Source organism: Chaetodon auriga, chromosome 4 (assembly GCF_051107435.1).
Source record: "Chaetodon auriga isolate fChaAug3 chromosome 4, fChaAug3.hap1, whole genome shotgun sequence".
NCBI classification, from domain to species: Eukaryota; Metazoa; Chordata; class Actinopteri; order Chaetodontiformes; family Chaetodontidae; genus Chaetodon; species Chaetodon auriga.
In genome coordinates this window covers 4,571,584-4,589,069 of record NC_135077.1, presented here as the reverse complement: position 1 = coordinate 4,589,069, position 17,486 = coordinate 4,571,584, and the positions used below count along the sequence as shown (strand labels likewise).

The 17,486-nt window shown below is 45.1% G+C and overlaps 1 protein-coding gene and 1 long non-coding RNA gene across 2 annotated transcripts; one reads left to right on the top strand and one right to left on the bottom strand.

Moving 5' to 3' along the window:
• The first annotated feature begins 593 nt into the window (after positions 1-593).
• On the top strand, positions 594-7,325 carry utp6 (UTP6 small subunit processome component). The gene is made up of 19 exons (XM_076728225.1): positions 594-860; positions 1,369-1,453; positions 1,529-1,570; positions 1,785-1,877; positions 1,955-2,002; positions 2,105-2,168; positions 2,312-2,430; positions 2,534-2,611; positions 2,779-2,860; positions 3,098-3,179; positions 3,265-3,443; positions 3,672-3,751; positions 3,922-3,999; positions 4,256-4,435; positions 5,440-5,520; positions 5,777-5,886; positions 6,055-6,121; positions 6,243-6,315; positions 6,734-7,325. Exons 1-19 carry the CDS (start codon positions 769-771, stop codon positions 6,886-6,888), a joined length of 1,788 nt encoding a protein of 595 aa, XP_076584340.1. The 5' UTR covers positions 594-768; the 3' UTR covers positions 6,889-7,325.
• Positions 7,326-7,413: 88 nt separating this feature from the next.
• Positions 7,414-11,810, bottom strand: LOC143319336 (uncharacterized). The gene is made up of 3 exons (XR_013077071.1): positions 11,085-11,810; positions 10,214-10,392; positions 7,414-9,264 (listed from the first exon to the last, which is right to left on the bottom strand). It is a non-coding gene; the product is annotated as an uncharacterized LOC143319336 (long non-coding RNA).
• Positions 11,811-17,486: the final 5,676 nt, after the last annotated feature.

The window sequence follows — 17,486 nt, the reverse complement described above, 5'->3', positions numbered from 1 at the left end:
TAAATTACTTCAATTACTGTCTTTACATGCTTCAAGTACACGTAACTTAATTATGTATCAGGCTATTATGAATACAAACATATAAATAAACAAAGCCACAACTTTCTGAGGAAAAGATGTCCTCGGGCTTTTCAAACCTATTTCTGCAGCATTTAAGGAATCAATCAACCTTCGATTCAAACAAGGAAAATAATGTAAACTCCACTTTTCAGGATACAGGAGTGGGAAACTTTACAAGCACTGAATAATTTATGCTTAAATCAAACCAGAACGACACACAAAAAATACAAACAAATACAAGATTCATCGATCCTCAAACAGAACAGTAAGCAGACCCACACCTCACACAGACGGAGGATTTTAAAATGTATTTCCTTAGTTGTTTGTGGCGTTACCCAGGTTGTGTTCAAATTCCCTACGAGAAATTCTCCACCAACAATTAATCATTTATTATCATATATCTCTTGCAAGTATTTGACACAGATTTGTCATTTTATGCCATTAAAAAGCAGTGACGATACTGTGTCGGCCACCCAAAGCTCGGCACGCGACTCCCACAGTAAACTAACTAACGCTGTCCCGTGTTTCCCGACGGAACTATTTGGTGACGGAACCGGAAGAGCAAACGAATCACAACTTCCACACATGTGTGGAGGAGAAAATCTGCCCCGCTGCCAACAGTTCTATGATTTCTCGAGTTAAAGTTTGATATTAATAGCTTTAATATCACCACGTCGAGCCTAAACCGATAACGGCGACGTCGTCAAGATGGCGGAGATCGTCCAGCAGCGGATCGAGGAGAGGATCCCCGAGCTGGAGCAGCTGGAGAGAGTGGGGCTGTTCACCAAGAAAGAAGTCAAGTAAGACGACATGAAACGCTCATCTCAGTACTTTAGATTAAAAGAAAGATAAAGCCTAAAATACATTTCACATAGTGTGTCCTGTTTTCTTAAAACAAGCTTTGGCAGAGTGACACGAAAGAAACAGATCCTGGAGCAGCTGCAGGTGCTTAAAGCAGCTTTAGTTACACACAAATGAAGAATTTGGAAATATGATCTTTCAGTATAAATTAAACTACCCAACAGTACACAAGTACAGCTGGAGCAATTAATTGCACCTATTTTGATTATTTCAGTCAAAAGCAAACAATCAGTTCAGGGAGAAAATAGTCAGCAGATGAATCCATCATTAAAACCATCATTAGCTGCAATCCTGTACAAAATAGTTTGAAATTAGCTCCACCTCAACGCAAAGGATCTGAATATTTGTCCCACCACTGTGGAATAGTGGAACCCCCTGTATAAGACATTTTCTGATCTGCAGCTCCAGTCCTGTAAATAAATAAAATTTCTCTCTCCTCTAATTCAGATCCATCATCAAGAGGATGACGGCCCTGGAGTACAAGCTCCACAGGCTGATCGTAAACAAAGAGGACTTCATCGCATACGTCCAGGTAGCTGTGTTCAAAACGGAGGTGATGAGTGATCTGTTCGAAAAACACTGACTCCAACATTTTCTTTAATTACAGTATGAAATCAACATCTTGGAGCTGATCAAGAAGAGGCGAGCCGTAAGTGAAGCGTTGTGTCCATTAACCAATGTTCATATTTACTTTGGGTGGGATCCACGTGATGGTTGACACATTTTTTCATATACTGGAGTCAAACTCAAATGCAGTGAGTTATGCAGTTATGCAGTGAGTGATGAACAGCGCGGGGCCGCTCGAGTGGACGCTGGCGGCCTTTTCAGTGTCACATGGTTTAACTGTGGCTTTGCTCTTGCAGCACATACATTACCAGTTCAAAAGAGAGGAGATTGAGTTCCCCATCATCCACAGAATCAACAGCGTCTTCAGAAGAGCGACAAATAAGTGGAAGGTACCGCATACAAAGCATTTCTGTTGTATTTCTGTTGTGTACCAGTGAAATCATCGCGGTGCCTTCTTGTCCTTCAGGATGACGTGCAGCTCTGGCTCTCGCATGTTGCTTTCTGTAAGAAATGGGTGAGTAATGAGCTCATCATTTGCTTTAAGTGCGACTCAAGCCAAACACTGTGTCGGCTCATGCTAATAACACTTTTTTTTTGTCTGGGTTTCACTCATCAGGCCACCAAAGGCCAGATCAGCAAGGTGTTCTCAGCCATGCTTGCCATACACCCCGACAAGCCAGGTGCGGAAGATTGTGCTTTTCAGTCTGTTGTAAATCCCATTCGTCCCTTTTGCTGTCGCGTTTAACCTGCACATGCTCAGGCAAATTAGATATGTCACCTACAAATACATCCGAGTAGTAACTTTGTGTATCTGTGTCATCAGCCCTGTGGATCATGGCAGCCAAGAGTGAGCTGGAGGATAGAAGTTCCTCTGAAAGTGCCCGACACCTGTTTCTAAGGGCGCTACGCTTCCATCCAAACAACAAGAAAGTCTACCAGGAGGTAAAAGAAGCTAAATACATGTTTCTTTTGTGTGACTGTGAGTGACGATTGTTTATTTGCCAAATATTCTCTTCTGAATCTCTCCCACAACTCAATGTGTTAGTATTTCCGTATGGAGCTGCTGCATTGTGAGAAACTGAGGAAGCAGAAGGAAGAGCTGGAGAAAGCAGAGATGGACCTGGTGAGTGCGTCACCAATCGAACACAAACTGTGGGAAACGCAAAAAGTCAATACACACACACACACACACACACACACACACACACACACACACACACACACACACACACACACAGAAGCTCTCATTTTCTGTTCACTGCCTTCATACCTGCTCTTCACACCTTCCAGGGCGAATATGAGTTTTCTCCAGAGATCCTGAGTGCTAAACTGGCTGAGGTCGTCTACAGAGATGCTACAGGGAAAATCAAAGGTACATTTTTTTTTAAGTTCATTTCCAATTCTGTGCAAAAAAAAATCAAAGACTGAAGGATAAAAAATGGAAAAAGAAAGTGTTTTTTAAAAGTGGAAACTTCAGTTTTATCACATTTTCTTAAAATACTTTTTATAACCAGCATTTGCTAACTTTTGGACCGACACAGGCTTTCTGTTTCCTTCACTTCCTGTCTTTGTGCTAAGCTAACCAGCTACTGATCTTTCTGTCCAACAGATGCAGAGTTTGTCATCTCACTTCTGAACACAGCAGCGATCTTCGACTTCACCAAAGAACTCCAGGACCTCATCCTGCAAGAGTAAGACACCTCCTGATTTCTCTGCATTCTCAAACAGAACGTCATCACTGAGCATGGACGTACCTGCGCGTCCCCTTGTTTGCAGCTTACAGGAGAACTACACAGCAGACAGCCTGACGTGGGATTTCATGGCTAAGAGGGAGCTGGAGGCTCCGGGGGCCGGGGAGGAGCTGCAGACAGCCAAAGGACGGGCCTCCGATATCAACCGCAGAGAGGAGCGCTGCTGCCAGGTCTATGAGGAGGGGGTCAGGAGCCTGAACACCGGTAAGAGCTCGTACATGCACAGGAGGGTGAACAGACCTGCTAAAGTGGGCTATTTTTCCAAAAGACAAAATCACTTGTTGACTCAAAACGTTGCTGTTTGAATTTTGATGAATGAACTTCTGATCTCGGTAGCCTGAAAAGTCAAAAACATCTTAAATTTAGCTTTAAATCTGGCTTTCAAAGCACGTGATGAGAACCATGGCTGTGCTTGTGTGTGCTGTGCTCTAGAGCCCATGTGGACTTGCTACGCTGCCTTCTGCTTGGAAAGGCTGAAGAGGAAGACCAACGTCCAAGAGCTGAAGGAAAAGGTAAGCGAATGACCTTCAGTCTGAAAGCGTCCGTCTAATTCTCACTGTGTCACTGCGGCAGTTTGAGGATGAAAATGAAACATGGAAACATGTCGGCGTGCTCGGCGTGTTTGGAGGGGGATGTTTAAAGGGTAAATCCTGACACGGTCTTATGTGTTTGTGCATCGCAGAGGCAGGAGAGGCTGCTGGGAGTGCTGCAGCGCGCCCACGACTCCTCGCTGCTGAAGGAGGATTATTATAAGAACTGGGTGAGATAATAGCTTCATTAAATGTGTAACTGGAATCACAGGAGCCCTAAAGCCTTTACGGCTCTGTCTCCTTTCATTTGAATAATGACTTGTCAAACGTCTGTTCACACAAAGCGCGTTTGCCGCGTCGCTTTAGTTTGCTTGGGCTGTGTGAGCACAGCGCCAGTCAGAGTGTGGTGACACCAACAAACGACAAACGTCTTTCAATGCCCGTCAGTCTTCCTGATTGAATTTTCTCTCTGATTTTTAAATAAAGTTGCAGCTCCTGCTGTCATCCGGAGATGCTGAGGGAGCGGCCAGTGTCTCCATGGCAGCCATGCAGCGCCACAGCCAGTCGGTCTCGGTGTGGAGCCTGAGCCTGCAGACGCTCATACAGCTGGGGAGCGGAGACGTGGGAAGGCTATTCCAGGAAGCTCTCACACATGTTAATCCCAAGGTGCACAGAGCGCGCGCACACACACAACCAGCACTGCTATATAAGTGGGCCACCTCCTTGTCCCAGTTAGTCTCTATTCCATTATTATTATTAAGTTCGTCAGATGGTCTCTTCTCTTCATTTAAGCCTTCAGTTATAAACACAACATGAAAACTCAGAGATTGTTGTTATCATTGGAAGTTGTTTGTGTTAGAGTCCCACTGTTGCGCAGTGCATCGCAGCACAGTGCTGTGTGTCTGTGAGCACACACGCTTCGACTCAGCCGCGGGCCGTCACAGCACTGAGCAGAATAGCTGGTTATTGTTGCGGTGCGGGTTTCACAAGACTGTGGCCCTGAGAAGTAGCTGTGTGAGGAGGATTACTACACTGCTGCTGATTAGGCAAGGCTTTTCTCTCAAGATAAACACTTTCTTTAAGTGTTTAGAAACAGCGTGAACTCCCAGGGGGCTGTGTCTGGTGTGTCGAACAATATAATGTTTCCATACTGCACGGCACATTAGTCTAGATGCATTAATGAAGAAAATGTTAATCCAGCTCAGATGCTACTCTGGATACTGACTCTTTACTCCTTTTCAACATCTCTGTGTATAAGCTAAACCTGCAAGCGTGGGTCGAGTTTAAACGGGCCGTGTTTGCTCGAAGGCTAAAAATAGATGGAAATTTCGTACAACATTTTAAGCTGTGAAAGATCCTTTAGTAGAATTATCAATACCACAGTCTCAAAATACTCCACTACAAGTAAAAGTACTGCATTCAAAATCCTACTGAAGTAAAAGTCCAGAAGTATTATGAGCTAAATTTAAAGTATCAGCAGTAAAAGTACTCAGTAAAAAGTTATGTAAAAAGAACAGTATTCACCACTGAAATGTAGTGGAATATTCTCAAGTACAGTGCAAGTACCTCAGAATTGTACTTCAGCACAGTACTTGAGTAAGCGTTACATTCCACCGATGGACACAGGCAAAGCGTCTAATGGCTGAACCTCGTCTGCTCCGTCCTCACAGGACAGTCTACCTCTGTGGCAGCTGCAGATCCGGTGGAGCGCAGCCAACCAGAGTCCTGAAGAGACGGAGGCCGTTTTCAAGGTAGTGCACCTGAGCCCACTCCCAGCTTTGGACAGTGTTTACCGTTTTGTATTTCTTCAGTGACAACTGACAGGAAGAGCACCACAAAACTGTGTGCAGACGAGCTGAGCGGGTGTTGTTCTTCACAACACTCGCAGAAGAAAACCTAGAAATGAAGCAGAGAAGGTTAACAGCCCCTCGTGTCTGTCTGCGCGGTGTTTTGTCCTCCTCTATAAGAAGGCCTCGCAGACAGTTTTGTTTTCTCGTTTGTTCCCAGAGAGGCCTGCTGTCTGCAGTGGCAGCTGTTGCCATGGAGATGAAAGAGAGTTACCTTGATTGGTCATACTCCACTGGAGGCTATAAGAAAGCAAGGAGGACGTTTACAAGGTAAAAGCAAGTACCTCCTGTCTGCTCGCCCTGCCGTTAATTGAAATGATAAATAACACAAAGGGAAGAAAAAATGTAATTTGTTCCCAAAACATTCCAAAAGCGCAAAACAAACTCTTGAGATTGTAAGTGTGTCGTGTGACAAAGCTGTTTCTTCTTCTTCTGTAGCTTACAGGAGAACCGTCCCTTGTCCAAGGCCTTTTTCACCAGGATGATTCAGATCGAGAAGGAACAAGTACGTACAGCGACTGCTCTGTGAAAACTAGCGCTCAGTCTGAAACCCCGACGTTCCAGGTCGAGGACAGATAAGCCGAGACAAAGCTGAGCTGTGATAACAATGTTGTTTGCTCTTCCAGGAGACTCCAAAGATGAACAATCTGAGAGATTACTATGAGAGGGCCCTGCAGGAGTTTGGCACCTCCGATGACGGTGAGCAGAGTCTAAACTGGAGCACGGAGGGACGTTTAATATGGCTCATTAGCACACAGTATCCTCAGTGTAATAACACAAAGCTGGCTGAAAATTGGCAAAGTTTCCCTTTAAAAGAACAAGAGTCAAAGGGAAAAGTAGTGTTCAAAATATTTATTCCTGTTATTCAAGTATCAAGGACCAAATTCCAGGTTTCTAACTAACAAAACAACAAAAAGTGTCACTGCCAAATACTTGAATGGTTATTTGACCAGATGGAGCTCAGATCTACTTAGAAGATGAGAGTGACTCAGGATTGGTCAGAGGCTGGATCCCACACATATTTTAGTCTGGTTTCATGGCCAAAGAAAATGCTGGAAGTTGATGAACCCTTGTTGAGAGAGCTTTAATTTTAGCTGCTGTTTTCATTTCCCTGAAGATCTGTGGCTGCAGTACATCCAGGAGGAGCTGGGACCTCTCGGACAGCCGGAGAACTGCGGCAAGATCCACTGGAGAGCCATGAAGTTTCTGGAGGGGGAGAATGTGGAGAGGTTCACGTCCAAATATACTCTCCTTCAGACCGGACACTTATGAGAAGCCCAGAGGACGTCCAGGTAGCTCCGATCGAGGCCTGGAAGTTCAGCCAATGTTCAGCAACCATGTGGAGGTTTATCAGAGGAAGAAGCGGCGTGAGTTCTCAGAGCAGGTGTTCCTCTCGGTCCTGTGGGAGACTGCTGCTAAGTCCATTCATGAATTGTTTCGTTGCCTTCAAGTTCTGAAATCTCTGAAGTTTGCTGTCGGTCAGGAAAAGGCCCGTTCTTCCAGAGGTCCCAGCGGGGCTGAGGGGGGAAATGTTCTTCGATTCGATTCATTTACAGCCGTTTGCACTGCATTTGATACCAGACTGATGTTGGAAACGTGTAGTGTTGTAAGGACATCCAGTCGAACTGAATTCCACATTTATTTGGCATTTATTTGAGAAGACAGACTTTGGCGCTGTTCTAATGGTATTAAAACAGTCTTTCACTCTGAGTGTGTTCTCTGCTGTGCTCCCTCTGAGTCACTCACATAAGTCATGTACACAGACGAACACACACACTCAGGACTCACGCTGCAGTCGTTTTCAATAGGCACCACTCCTTTACTCAGATTTAAGTTACCATGACAAAAAAAAAAAAAACACCATTCTTTATCCTCTAAATGCATCATTTCATCCAGTGTTTGCATCTCAATTCAAATCCCACCTTTGTTTAAAAACTGAAACATGAAGCAGCAGCTGTACTATCGGACAGCCGCACATGTAAGAAACTGTCCATCAACATCTAAATATATTTACAGTTTTTAAGGACACTTGAAATCGTTGGTTTTTACAGTGGTGGCACCTACAGTAATGTAACAGCTGTGAGGTATAACAAAACATGAGTGGAAGAGGCGTTTTAGAAATGGATCACACTGCTGAGCTTGGATAATATTGATAAGACGCATGTAGAGCTATAAAACTATCACAAGAGATTTTACGATGTCTTTTCTCTCATTGGACACAAAAATGCTTCCAGGCGTGGAAAGTTTAACGGTTTCTACTGATGGAAAGACCTGACCATTGGAGAACCACAGGGCCAGTTTTGGGGACATGAATTAAAGACACTTACAGAAATTACAGTCTTTGAGATTAATTAAAGGACCTCGGCCCTCTGAAAACATCTTTTTCACACTCTAGTTTCAGGGAATTAGCTTCTGCTGATAGTCAGGCTCTGAGGGCATTAGTGCAAACAAGGAAACAAGAAGAGAGCGAAGACAACGTGCCTCAAGACACAAGCTGTTATGGCAAATGATTGCTAATTACTAATGATCCCTTTAGGAGACGAGTGAACTACGTCGTCGAGGCAATGCACAGGCGCTGAGGCACAGGCACACACTGCTGCTACAGTGTGCGTAGAGGTTTTTTACGTACTGGTCTGCTGATATACTGAGCTGTTTGGGCTGTCAGTAGCCAAAAAAAAAAAAGAAAAAGAAAACGAAAAAGAAGCAAATTGGCCGGTTGTTTTACTGCAGATATAATGGAGTGTCTGTGCTGACACTGGGAGTTTTTATCTATCAAATAGTTCAAATGTGTCAAGAACATTTTTTTTTTTAGTCAACAGCTTCAGGCTGCAATGAGCTGCTGAGTCACTTTGTCCCATGATGGTCCAAATGCCTTTCAGAGGCCTTTTAACCCACTTCCGAACAACATTTTGGGGCATAAAATGAATCGTTTTGGGAGGAACGCCGTTAAAATGAAGCACTGAATCAAAACTTGAGATGAATATGTAAAGAAATTGAATATGGGCACATAAAATCTGTCATCATCAGTACACAAATGATCTAAACCGGCCTTTAAAAAGCAGCTGGACCCTGTAGCTCCACATGCCACTCCATTACTGACATGAATCTCAATGTGTTTTGCCCAACATTTAGGAAAATGTGGCACAAAATAGATGTTAGAAAAGCTACTTAATGTCTTTTTTTTTTTTTTCACATGATGCTGCACCTTCCTTGTCTGAGCAAAGACAGTGCACCAACGTGTGTGTTGGCTGTGCCCTCTAGCTCTTATGAGCTCTTATTCCCCTTTGCTTGTCCGGTGACTATTAGCTTTACCACGATATGCCTGATTCTGGTCTGTCCACGTCCTCCATGTGGCCTCCAGCCCACCCTTCACACATCTTTAGAGCTTCTTGAAGAGGATGTAGGTGAGGAGTACCAACACGCCTGCGGACAGCAGCCCGATCACACACTGGTGGATGGTGATGACGTTCTCCAGGGCGTGGATGCGCTCCTCCATGGCGTTGGTGTGGATGTAGTCATAAATGGAGGCCCCGATGCTCCACACGGCCCATACAGCATCCACCAACGCTTTCATAGTGGGAGAGACCATTGAGAGGGCCGCCTGCAGCCGGGCGCCGGCCGCATCCGCTGCTTATTGGCCCCACTGCACTACAGAGAGAGAAGAGGGTGACACATGGTGCAGTGAGGAGGAAGCATCGTGTGGGCATACTCATAGCCTCCAAAACAGCAGCCACAGTTACATATCTACAACCATGAACGCATCATTTGATCCTGAGGAGCTGCAGCAGAGGAGACTGTAAAAAAATGGTGAGAGGAGAGAAAGGTCTGATAAACAGCAGCCATCTTTCCATTTTCTCTTTCTGTGAGGACGTTCAGGAACAGAATTTGCCGAAACAAGTTACTCAAGTACTGTGATTACCTACTTTTTACTCCACTACACTAACCTGACAGTTATAGTTACTGTGCAGATTGAGAGTTTACTTCAAAAACATGTATTCTGCTTATAAAATATGTTGTGTTCTTATAGACAAAACTACCCAGGATACAAAGTAGGTAAACTATCTCCAGCTGGCCTAACTTTAACACTACAGCATCACTAATAATCCAAACCAGTGCTTTTACTTTTGATACTTTGAGTCCATTTTTCTGATGCTTTTTAAAAAGGGGCCTTGCACTGGTGCATGTGATTGCAGTGAGGTACTGCTTCTTTTACTGAAGGCATAAGTCATATAATCACTCATTTTAGTAAGAGCTGCATCATAACTATCAGGCATCATCTGTGACTTTTGCCTGTGTCTTCATGTCTTGAGGGTCTTCACAGTCCTCCACATCTCTCTGCTCCACTAGTCGACTGACTGCCTCCTTCAACATATGCTGACGTCATTCCATGATGAATAAACTCGCTCCAGGACTGAACTGGCTGCACCTGATCTGGCATTTGGTCTTGTCAGGCCAGAAAACTTCGACCCTGCAGTGCAACAGGAACCCGAGTTTCAGCAAAATGGGCAACAAGACGGGAGTTTTGCTGTAGCTACACAGAGAGTAAAAGCAGGCGGGCTGCAAGACGGAGACATTTATTAATGGAGTCAAAACTCACCGACGGGTGTCTGATATTAACGTGAGGACACAGATGATGCTGAACATCCGCCCTGCTGCTGCTGGAGTGAGGAGATGTCTTAGTTAAGCGAAGCCGGGCTGTTCCTGTCAGGTACAAAGTCGGACATCGCTGCTTGGTGTCAAGGCAGCCCTAATCGAACGCACCACTTCCGGGCGACCCTTAAAAAAATAAAACGATTCCATATTAACGTCAATTACTGCAGACTTTGGTACAAGAAATCGTCCTAATGAGCCGAAAGATGTCTGGAAGAAGGAATGTGACGCCAACAGTCTTTACGTAAGATGTTACAATTGCTATTCAACTAACTAGTGAGTCCTTCGGGACTAAGTGTCAGATCATTTATTTTATCTTGATAAGACAACGGCCACATTTCCGGTGATACGGTGGGCTTCTTCTGTACATGAAGCAGCTGACTGATGCCATATGAGAGCGTCACCACATGCACTAAAAGTGGATCATGACCTCGAGAATGGAAGAGAATGGGATGAATACTCTGAGGAGAATTAAATGTAAAATATCACAGTAAAATGAAAATGCCACAACACATTAGAGCAGAATGCAACATGTCACCGCAGAATACATTGTAAAATATAACTTTTCAGCAGAACGCAAAATATCACAACAGAATTCGAAAAAATAGCTAAAAAGAACAGAGTAAACAAGGATAGACTAAGTAATGTAAACGTATAAGACAGGAACAGAAAATAATAGAGTAAATGCTTCATGGCACAGTATATGGTAGGATGCCAAGTCAAGTTATGGCGCACACACAAGGCAAGACAGAACAGAACAGAAACTTAACATAACATTAAATATATCCAACAGATTCCAGTTGTCACGCTGTAATCACCTCCTGATGTGCAGCTTCACGTGATCACACTCGGCGATCGAAGGAAACAATAAAAGCTTGTGCTGGACACATGCACGCAGCGAGGCGTCATGGCGCGTCGCCGCCACCAGGTGTCGCGGCACACTAACATGTTGCTGACCAGAGAGGTAACATGAGAGGTGTGATGAACCTGGGATGCATATAGCCTCCTGAGCAGCATCGATAAAAGAGAGGAACACCTTGAGAGAGCCGCAGACGAGTCGCCGGAGACGCAGACGAGCGCGGCAAGGGCGTGCGTGGCGCATGTGGACGGGCACACCGCAGGAATGTGTGCGGTTCCAGGCGAACACGCACGCTGGAATATGACTCCGTGCAGTGCTCTTGGCCGTTTTTTAAGTCCTCTTTCAGAATAATTGGGAATGGGGGGCCACATTACTGCGCCCCCCCTCCCGCCCCCTCCCGCCAACCCCGACGGAAATCTATAATTGGAGACGAGCCAGTGACGCGCTGAAAATAACCAGGTTACCACTTAGCACCGGTCCATTTTGGGGAGGGCCCAACACGAGGGCGCAGCACCATATATCAGCTCCTTCCAGCTGTTTGGGAATACCCCGCTCATGGCAGCAGCAACGGCAGGCTCCTTTCTCTCTCCTTCTCCCTGTCTCCCTGCTGGTCTCTTCCCGGTATGGATACTGGGTGAGTGGCTGGGTGCTGGGTGCGCACCGGGGATCTCTCGGTGGGAAACGCAGCTTTTTTTTTTTCTTCTTCTTTTTTTTTTTTTTTTTTTTTAAAGGGAGGGAGGAGGGGGGAGACTGGCACAAGGCGCGACACTGTTGCGTCTGCATGTTTTTCCTCCTTGGACAGAGGGGGAAAGATATAGACCGGGAGGGACTGTCCGACTTCTTCCAAGAGACAATTCGCCCCCCCTCCCCCTCCCCCAACCCCCCAAAGGATAATTTGCTAAATTTGGGATGCGTGCAACACCAAGTGATCAGATATTACTGGGGCGGCGGTGGTGCTGGTGCTGGCGGTGGATGGAATGGAAGTTCAACTTCTCTCGCAGACGTGATCTCCTCCAGGCAGCCAGACGGACGAGCAGACAGCCGCCGCTTTTTACACACAGTCCCCATATGGCTTCGGGATGCTGACACCTGCCCGGTACGCAGGTAACAGCGGCTGGGCAGCATCACCTACTTCTCCAGAGGCTGGCAGGCAGCGGATCACGGGTATGTATCGGCGTGGACACACAGAAAACCCTTGTAATTCCCTCACTGTCGCCTCTGGAAGTCAAATGTTATAGTACGAGAGACATTTCCAGAATCTGTAGGTAAACCTTTGGAGTTCCCCCCCAACATAGAGTCCCCGGCGATGGGGCTGATGGTGATGATGGTGTGTGTCAGAGGCTGGGTCTTTGCGGGCAAGGTGAGTCCTCAATTCGTTCAACTGGCCTACAAAGTCCCAGTTTCTGGCTCATGTGACCACCAAGTTATACAAAATACCCTCCCGTTACACATTAATCTGTTAAAGCACAGAAACAGGGCACAGATGTGAAGTCCTGCGGAGAAGACTAGTAGTAGACTATCGCGGCAGATAGGCCTAGAGTGATATCATAGGAGATAAACTCACAGTAAGGTCAGTAAACGCACCACTGAATACCGCTGATATAGGCTATAATATGATCTATGATAAATTTAAGGGAATCTCATGGCCAAACTAATAAATAGCATAGACCCAATATAGGTTGCAGGGAGTATAATACTAATATTACTCTTAAGTTTTGAAAGGTTTAATGTGTGAGTTACACAAGAAATTAAAGTGTCAAAAAGGACTGCGATAAGATAGTCTACCAAAGGAAATGTAACGCTATGTAAAATGAACTATTTAATAGCTCAGAGGGTCAAACGGTGAATGCCCTTGCCTAATAATTGGCTAAAACCTTTGATTTGTTAAACTTGAACTTTACAGCCTTGTGAAAGAGAGGCATGCCTCCACCAGAGCAGAGGTTGTTTCTGTCTGATGCATACAAAGATGAACATTCACATACCATTACTCTCTAAAAAAAATAGAAAAGAACCTGGTTTCCTTCTGCTGCACAGCTCTCGATAAACAGTTTTCACAACAAATCAAAATTTTCAGGCTTTTTTTTTTTTTTTCCAGCCCAATCCAAAATAGCCCAAAGTGGAAAGGATGTAAAAAGTTAAAGGGAAAATCAGTTATGTTATTGAATTAATCTCCTTCAAAGAGTACACATGATTAAAAACTTAATTAGCCGCATTACAAGCAAATTATTCTTCCTCCTTGAATTTAGATGAGCAGTGTCATAGAATGTTTTACCATTTCTGTAGAAGTTTACAGCTCAGCCTCTACATAAACATATGGAAATGAATAAAAACAAAATGGCCATAAGTGTCCGTACTATTATGTTGAACAAGTGTGTCAAGTGGGGAAGAAGTTGTTTTGGAAGCCTGTTTCTATATCTGTCCTGACCCTAGCATGCCGTACATACCTCACTAATGAATTTAGCATCCCGACACTAGATGCTTTATGTAATTAATAGAGCGCAGGGCCATGGTGGCATCTCCATGCTGCAAGTGACACATAGGTAAGACATTCGCTGAAGCATGGGATTTTTATTTTAAAAACACAAGACCTCGGTGATTATTGAAACACACGCCTAGAAACAGTCCTGTAAATGAAACGGACTCCCCTGACATCACGGTAGATGGCAAGTCGCTTTCATTTATAAAAAGAGTTAACACTCGATCGTGTGTTATTTTGCACGGCGTGTGTGACAGATCAGTGGCAGGCCATTTGTTTTTACAAGCCTGCTACGTCTTATTGCCCCTCTAATAAGTCGCCGTGAGGAAAGGTGACACTTTGTCAAATTCTAATTAAATTTCTTGTAAATGTAGGTGACATCCCACTGCTAATTTATGCTATATGTAGAAGATATTCATACAATCATAACACGCACTTCAAATCAAATATAAAGAATCCATGAAAATGTTTCCAGTGCACCTCAGATTGGTGGAGGTGCACTCAATTATCAGCACTGATTCCCTCCAACGTAGCCCACTAAAGCGCGATGACACATCACAGAAAGCAGATAAAACCACTCCAGCCAAAAGCTCTCCATATATGCTGCAGGAAGAGTACGAGCCAGTGCGGGTATGAGAGCTGAGGGCCTAGTAAGGGAGGCTTGGTGGAATGGGCCTGGTTTGAATAAGCAGCGTGGCTACGGGGAGCACTGGGATAGTCACCAAGTGTGCTGATTAAAGTTGTGATATTAAACAGTGCTGGCTGCTACCGCCTGCCAAGCCCCTCTCAGTGGCATTTCACATTGTTTAAAAGGCCCAATCGGACTCATCTCGCCACTTGCTACGCAGTGTTGCTTACATCTTTTTATTTTCTTCCACGGCTGTCTCATATTCTCTCCTCACACCATTTGTTAGCGGGGTTGTGAGACTTACTTTAAATAGGCTTTCCCTACATTTCTCAGGTTGTTTGCTGCTCTGGGTCACCGGGTTCACTTCGTTCTCGAACCGACCATAACTATCAGCACTGTGTTATTGTGAGCATCATATAGAAAAAACTGCTAAGGTGAAAGGCTTCAGATTGTGTTTACCTTTTCTGTGAAAGCTGGACATCTAATGAACACACGGAGCGCTCCTTCTCGGAAATTCTGCTCTGAACTCATTCAACCCCCTTTAAAGCGTCACTGTAAAACCCAATAAAACTCTGCCATTATAAATATACAATTCATAAATACTGGAAAGCAGGCGCGCTCTTCGTGAAATATGTGACCCGGGCCCCCTTAAAAGGTCAAACTTAAGATGCCACGGTCACTCCAGGTTGTTGCTTTTCTTCAGCCATGACTGAACAGATACCAAAGTTATGCACCAAATCGCACTCAGGGAGCCAGCAAAATGTTGTAGTTTGATCTCAAAAGTCTGGAATGAGACATAGAAAGATTAGAGAGGGAGGGAGGGAGAGAAAGAAAAGGCAGCAAGAAAAGTGAGGGACTTTTAGGGGCAGCTGTGTTTTATTAACCCAGTCATAATGCCCCTAAAAATCCTTATTGCTCTTGCAATGGTCAACAAATCTCCTGTTACAACTTGCAGAGGATCTCTGAGCCGCGTGCAGGGATTCACATCAAGCAACCTGTCGCACCGCAGGGCCATGAACATATATACTGCATGTATGGGTCGCATAGGTTCAACCCCAGTGAAACCAACTGTAGAAGTCACAGCGTGGAGGGATGCGATCTCATGGGGAGCTGCCGAAATCGAACAGTAACAAGAGCAACCTTTGTCAGATGTTTCACAACACGTTTGCTGATGCAGATTAGCGCAAAGTTGAATGTGTTAACAAGTCTATCTGGAAGCTGCACTGGCAGAATGAAAAGCGACTCTTTGCTAACAATACCAATGTTTCCCCCTGGCAGACTTATGAATTACGCCATCATTATATTTCTGCCCAAGTCTTCATAGTTTAAAATGCAGACAGGGGAGTCAACGCTCTGTGTCCTTCTGTATTTTGACTTTGCAATCGAGTGCCAAGGGACAGACTGAAAAACAGAGACAGAAAGGCAGATAGGCAGGTAGACTGACAAATAAGACAGGCTGGCAAGCGGCGAAGGCAGACCGAGACAAATTCAGAGAGTATTAAGATACACAGTACAGGCTGGTAGAAATACAGGCAGGCAGATGGAGGTATAAAGACAGGTAAACAACGAGACATCTTGACAAGGCAGCAGCCGTACAGCGAGATATCAAAAATGGCAACCAGGCAGATGAGGAAGACGCAGAACGAGAGAGTCAAGAAGACAGGCAGCGATACAGGCAGAGAGAAAGAGAGACAGAGAGGCAAGCAGGCCGTGGAGGACTGGGATCCAGGCCTGGGTGTGGTGAGGTGGGCTGTCGTGGCTGGAGAGCGGGTGGTGTGGAGTGTAGTTCTCGATGTTGGTGAGTGAGTCATCGGAGGGAGGCTATTCTGTCGAGTTCCCCTGTGGGACGGCTGCCGCTGAAGGAAGGAAGGAAGAATCCTCTTCACATCGAGGGAAAGAGAGAGAGACAGAGACAGACAAGGAGAGAGGGAGCGAGGGAAAGTGTGGACGATGACTCAGGGCCACGAACCACATGGTGATGGAGGAGGGAGGGAGGGAGGAATTACTCATCAGAACATGTGGAATCTCATACGGCTATCACAGGACTGACAGTGTGCTTCCCCCCATGGCTGCTGCTCAGCCGCCATCACTCCCTCAGGCACCAGTCAGCCTCGCTGATACCGAGCGGGAGCAGAGTGAAGGTGGGGACGAGGGTGAGCCTGGGGTCAAATTCACATGGGACAGTTTTTTCTTTCAATTCTTTCATCAAAGCCGGATGCCATCCAGTTTGGGCACCCTGGGGCGTCACGAGGCACAAACTGACAATAAATTAGTTTTTAAACTCTTTCATCAAAGCTCAATCCACCCCAGTAGCAGAGAGTCACACGACTCCCCCCCCCCCCAAATGTCTCTGGCCTCGGTCGCCTGGCATTCTGCAGCCTCGGTGCGACTGACTAATGCATGCTGAAAATACAGTATCGTTATCTGGCAAAGCCATTTGAATATCAGCAGAGGCTAGAACAGCCCTCCTGATGAGCATGATTGGGCTTCATGATCTAAGCGTCTTTCTGGGTGTAAGAGAAATCACAGAGCTCGAGTTTGGCTTGGTCAAGTGGAGTAGCTGCTATAGTTTCTAGAAACACCTGAGCGTGGGAGGCCACACTGGCTCAGGTCCTGGTTTTAACCAAGAATGAGAGCAATTATCGAGTATAAATATTGAATTATTTTGAAACGCCTCAGTCCCTGTCTGCGTATATTTGAGTTTAAAATTGCGGCAAGTTGGTGCAGGTCTGTCTGCTCTTGAATTAGGCAATACTGTCAAAATATTTAATCAAAAGAACTTTTCTATATGAGAAATGGCCTCATAAATATGTATCTACTGAACACATGAATAGAGGCTGACATTTTAAGTCCAGTGGCTTCTTTTCTTCTCTGTTGTTCAGCTTACAAAACAGCTTTCATGGCTGCGTAAATCCATCTTCACACTGATAAATGTGCATTACAGCGAGCCTGTGGATGACAAAGTTGGACTTTGTTGGAGTGATGACAAGACAGAGAATAGAGATGAGTGAAAGAGTGACCAGCATGACACGCAACACAGCTTTTCTTTATCTACTCCAGACTCAGGAGCATGAACCTGCAGATTTCCCTGAATGTGAGTGGTGCTGAATTCGACCTTAACGCATAGCTTAATGGTTCACTCAGTTATGAACTCAATCACTCGGATTGTATGTTATGTGTTCTGTACAACTGTGCCTAAAGTTTTTGGTCATGAACAGCTTTTAATATCTGCCGATTCAGCGAAAAAGATGGTGATG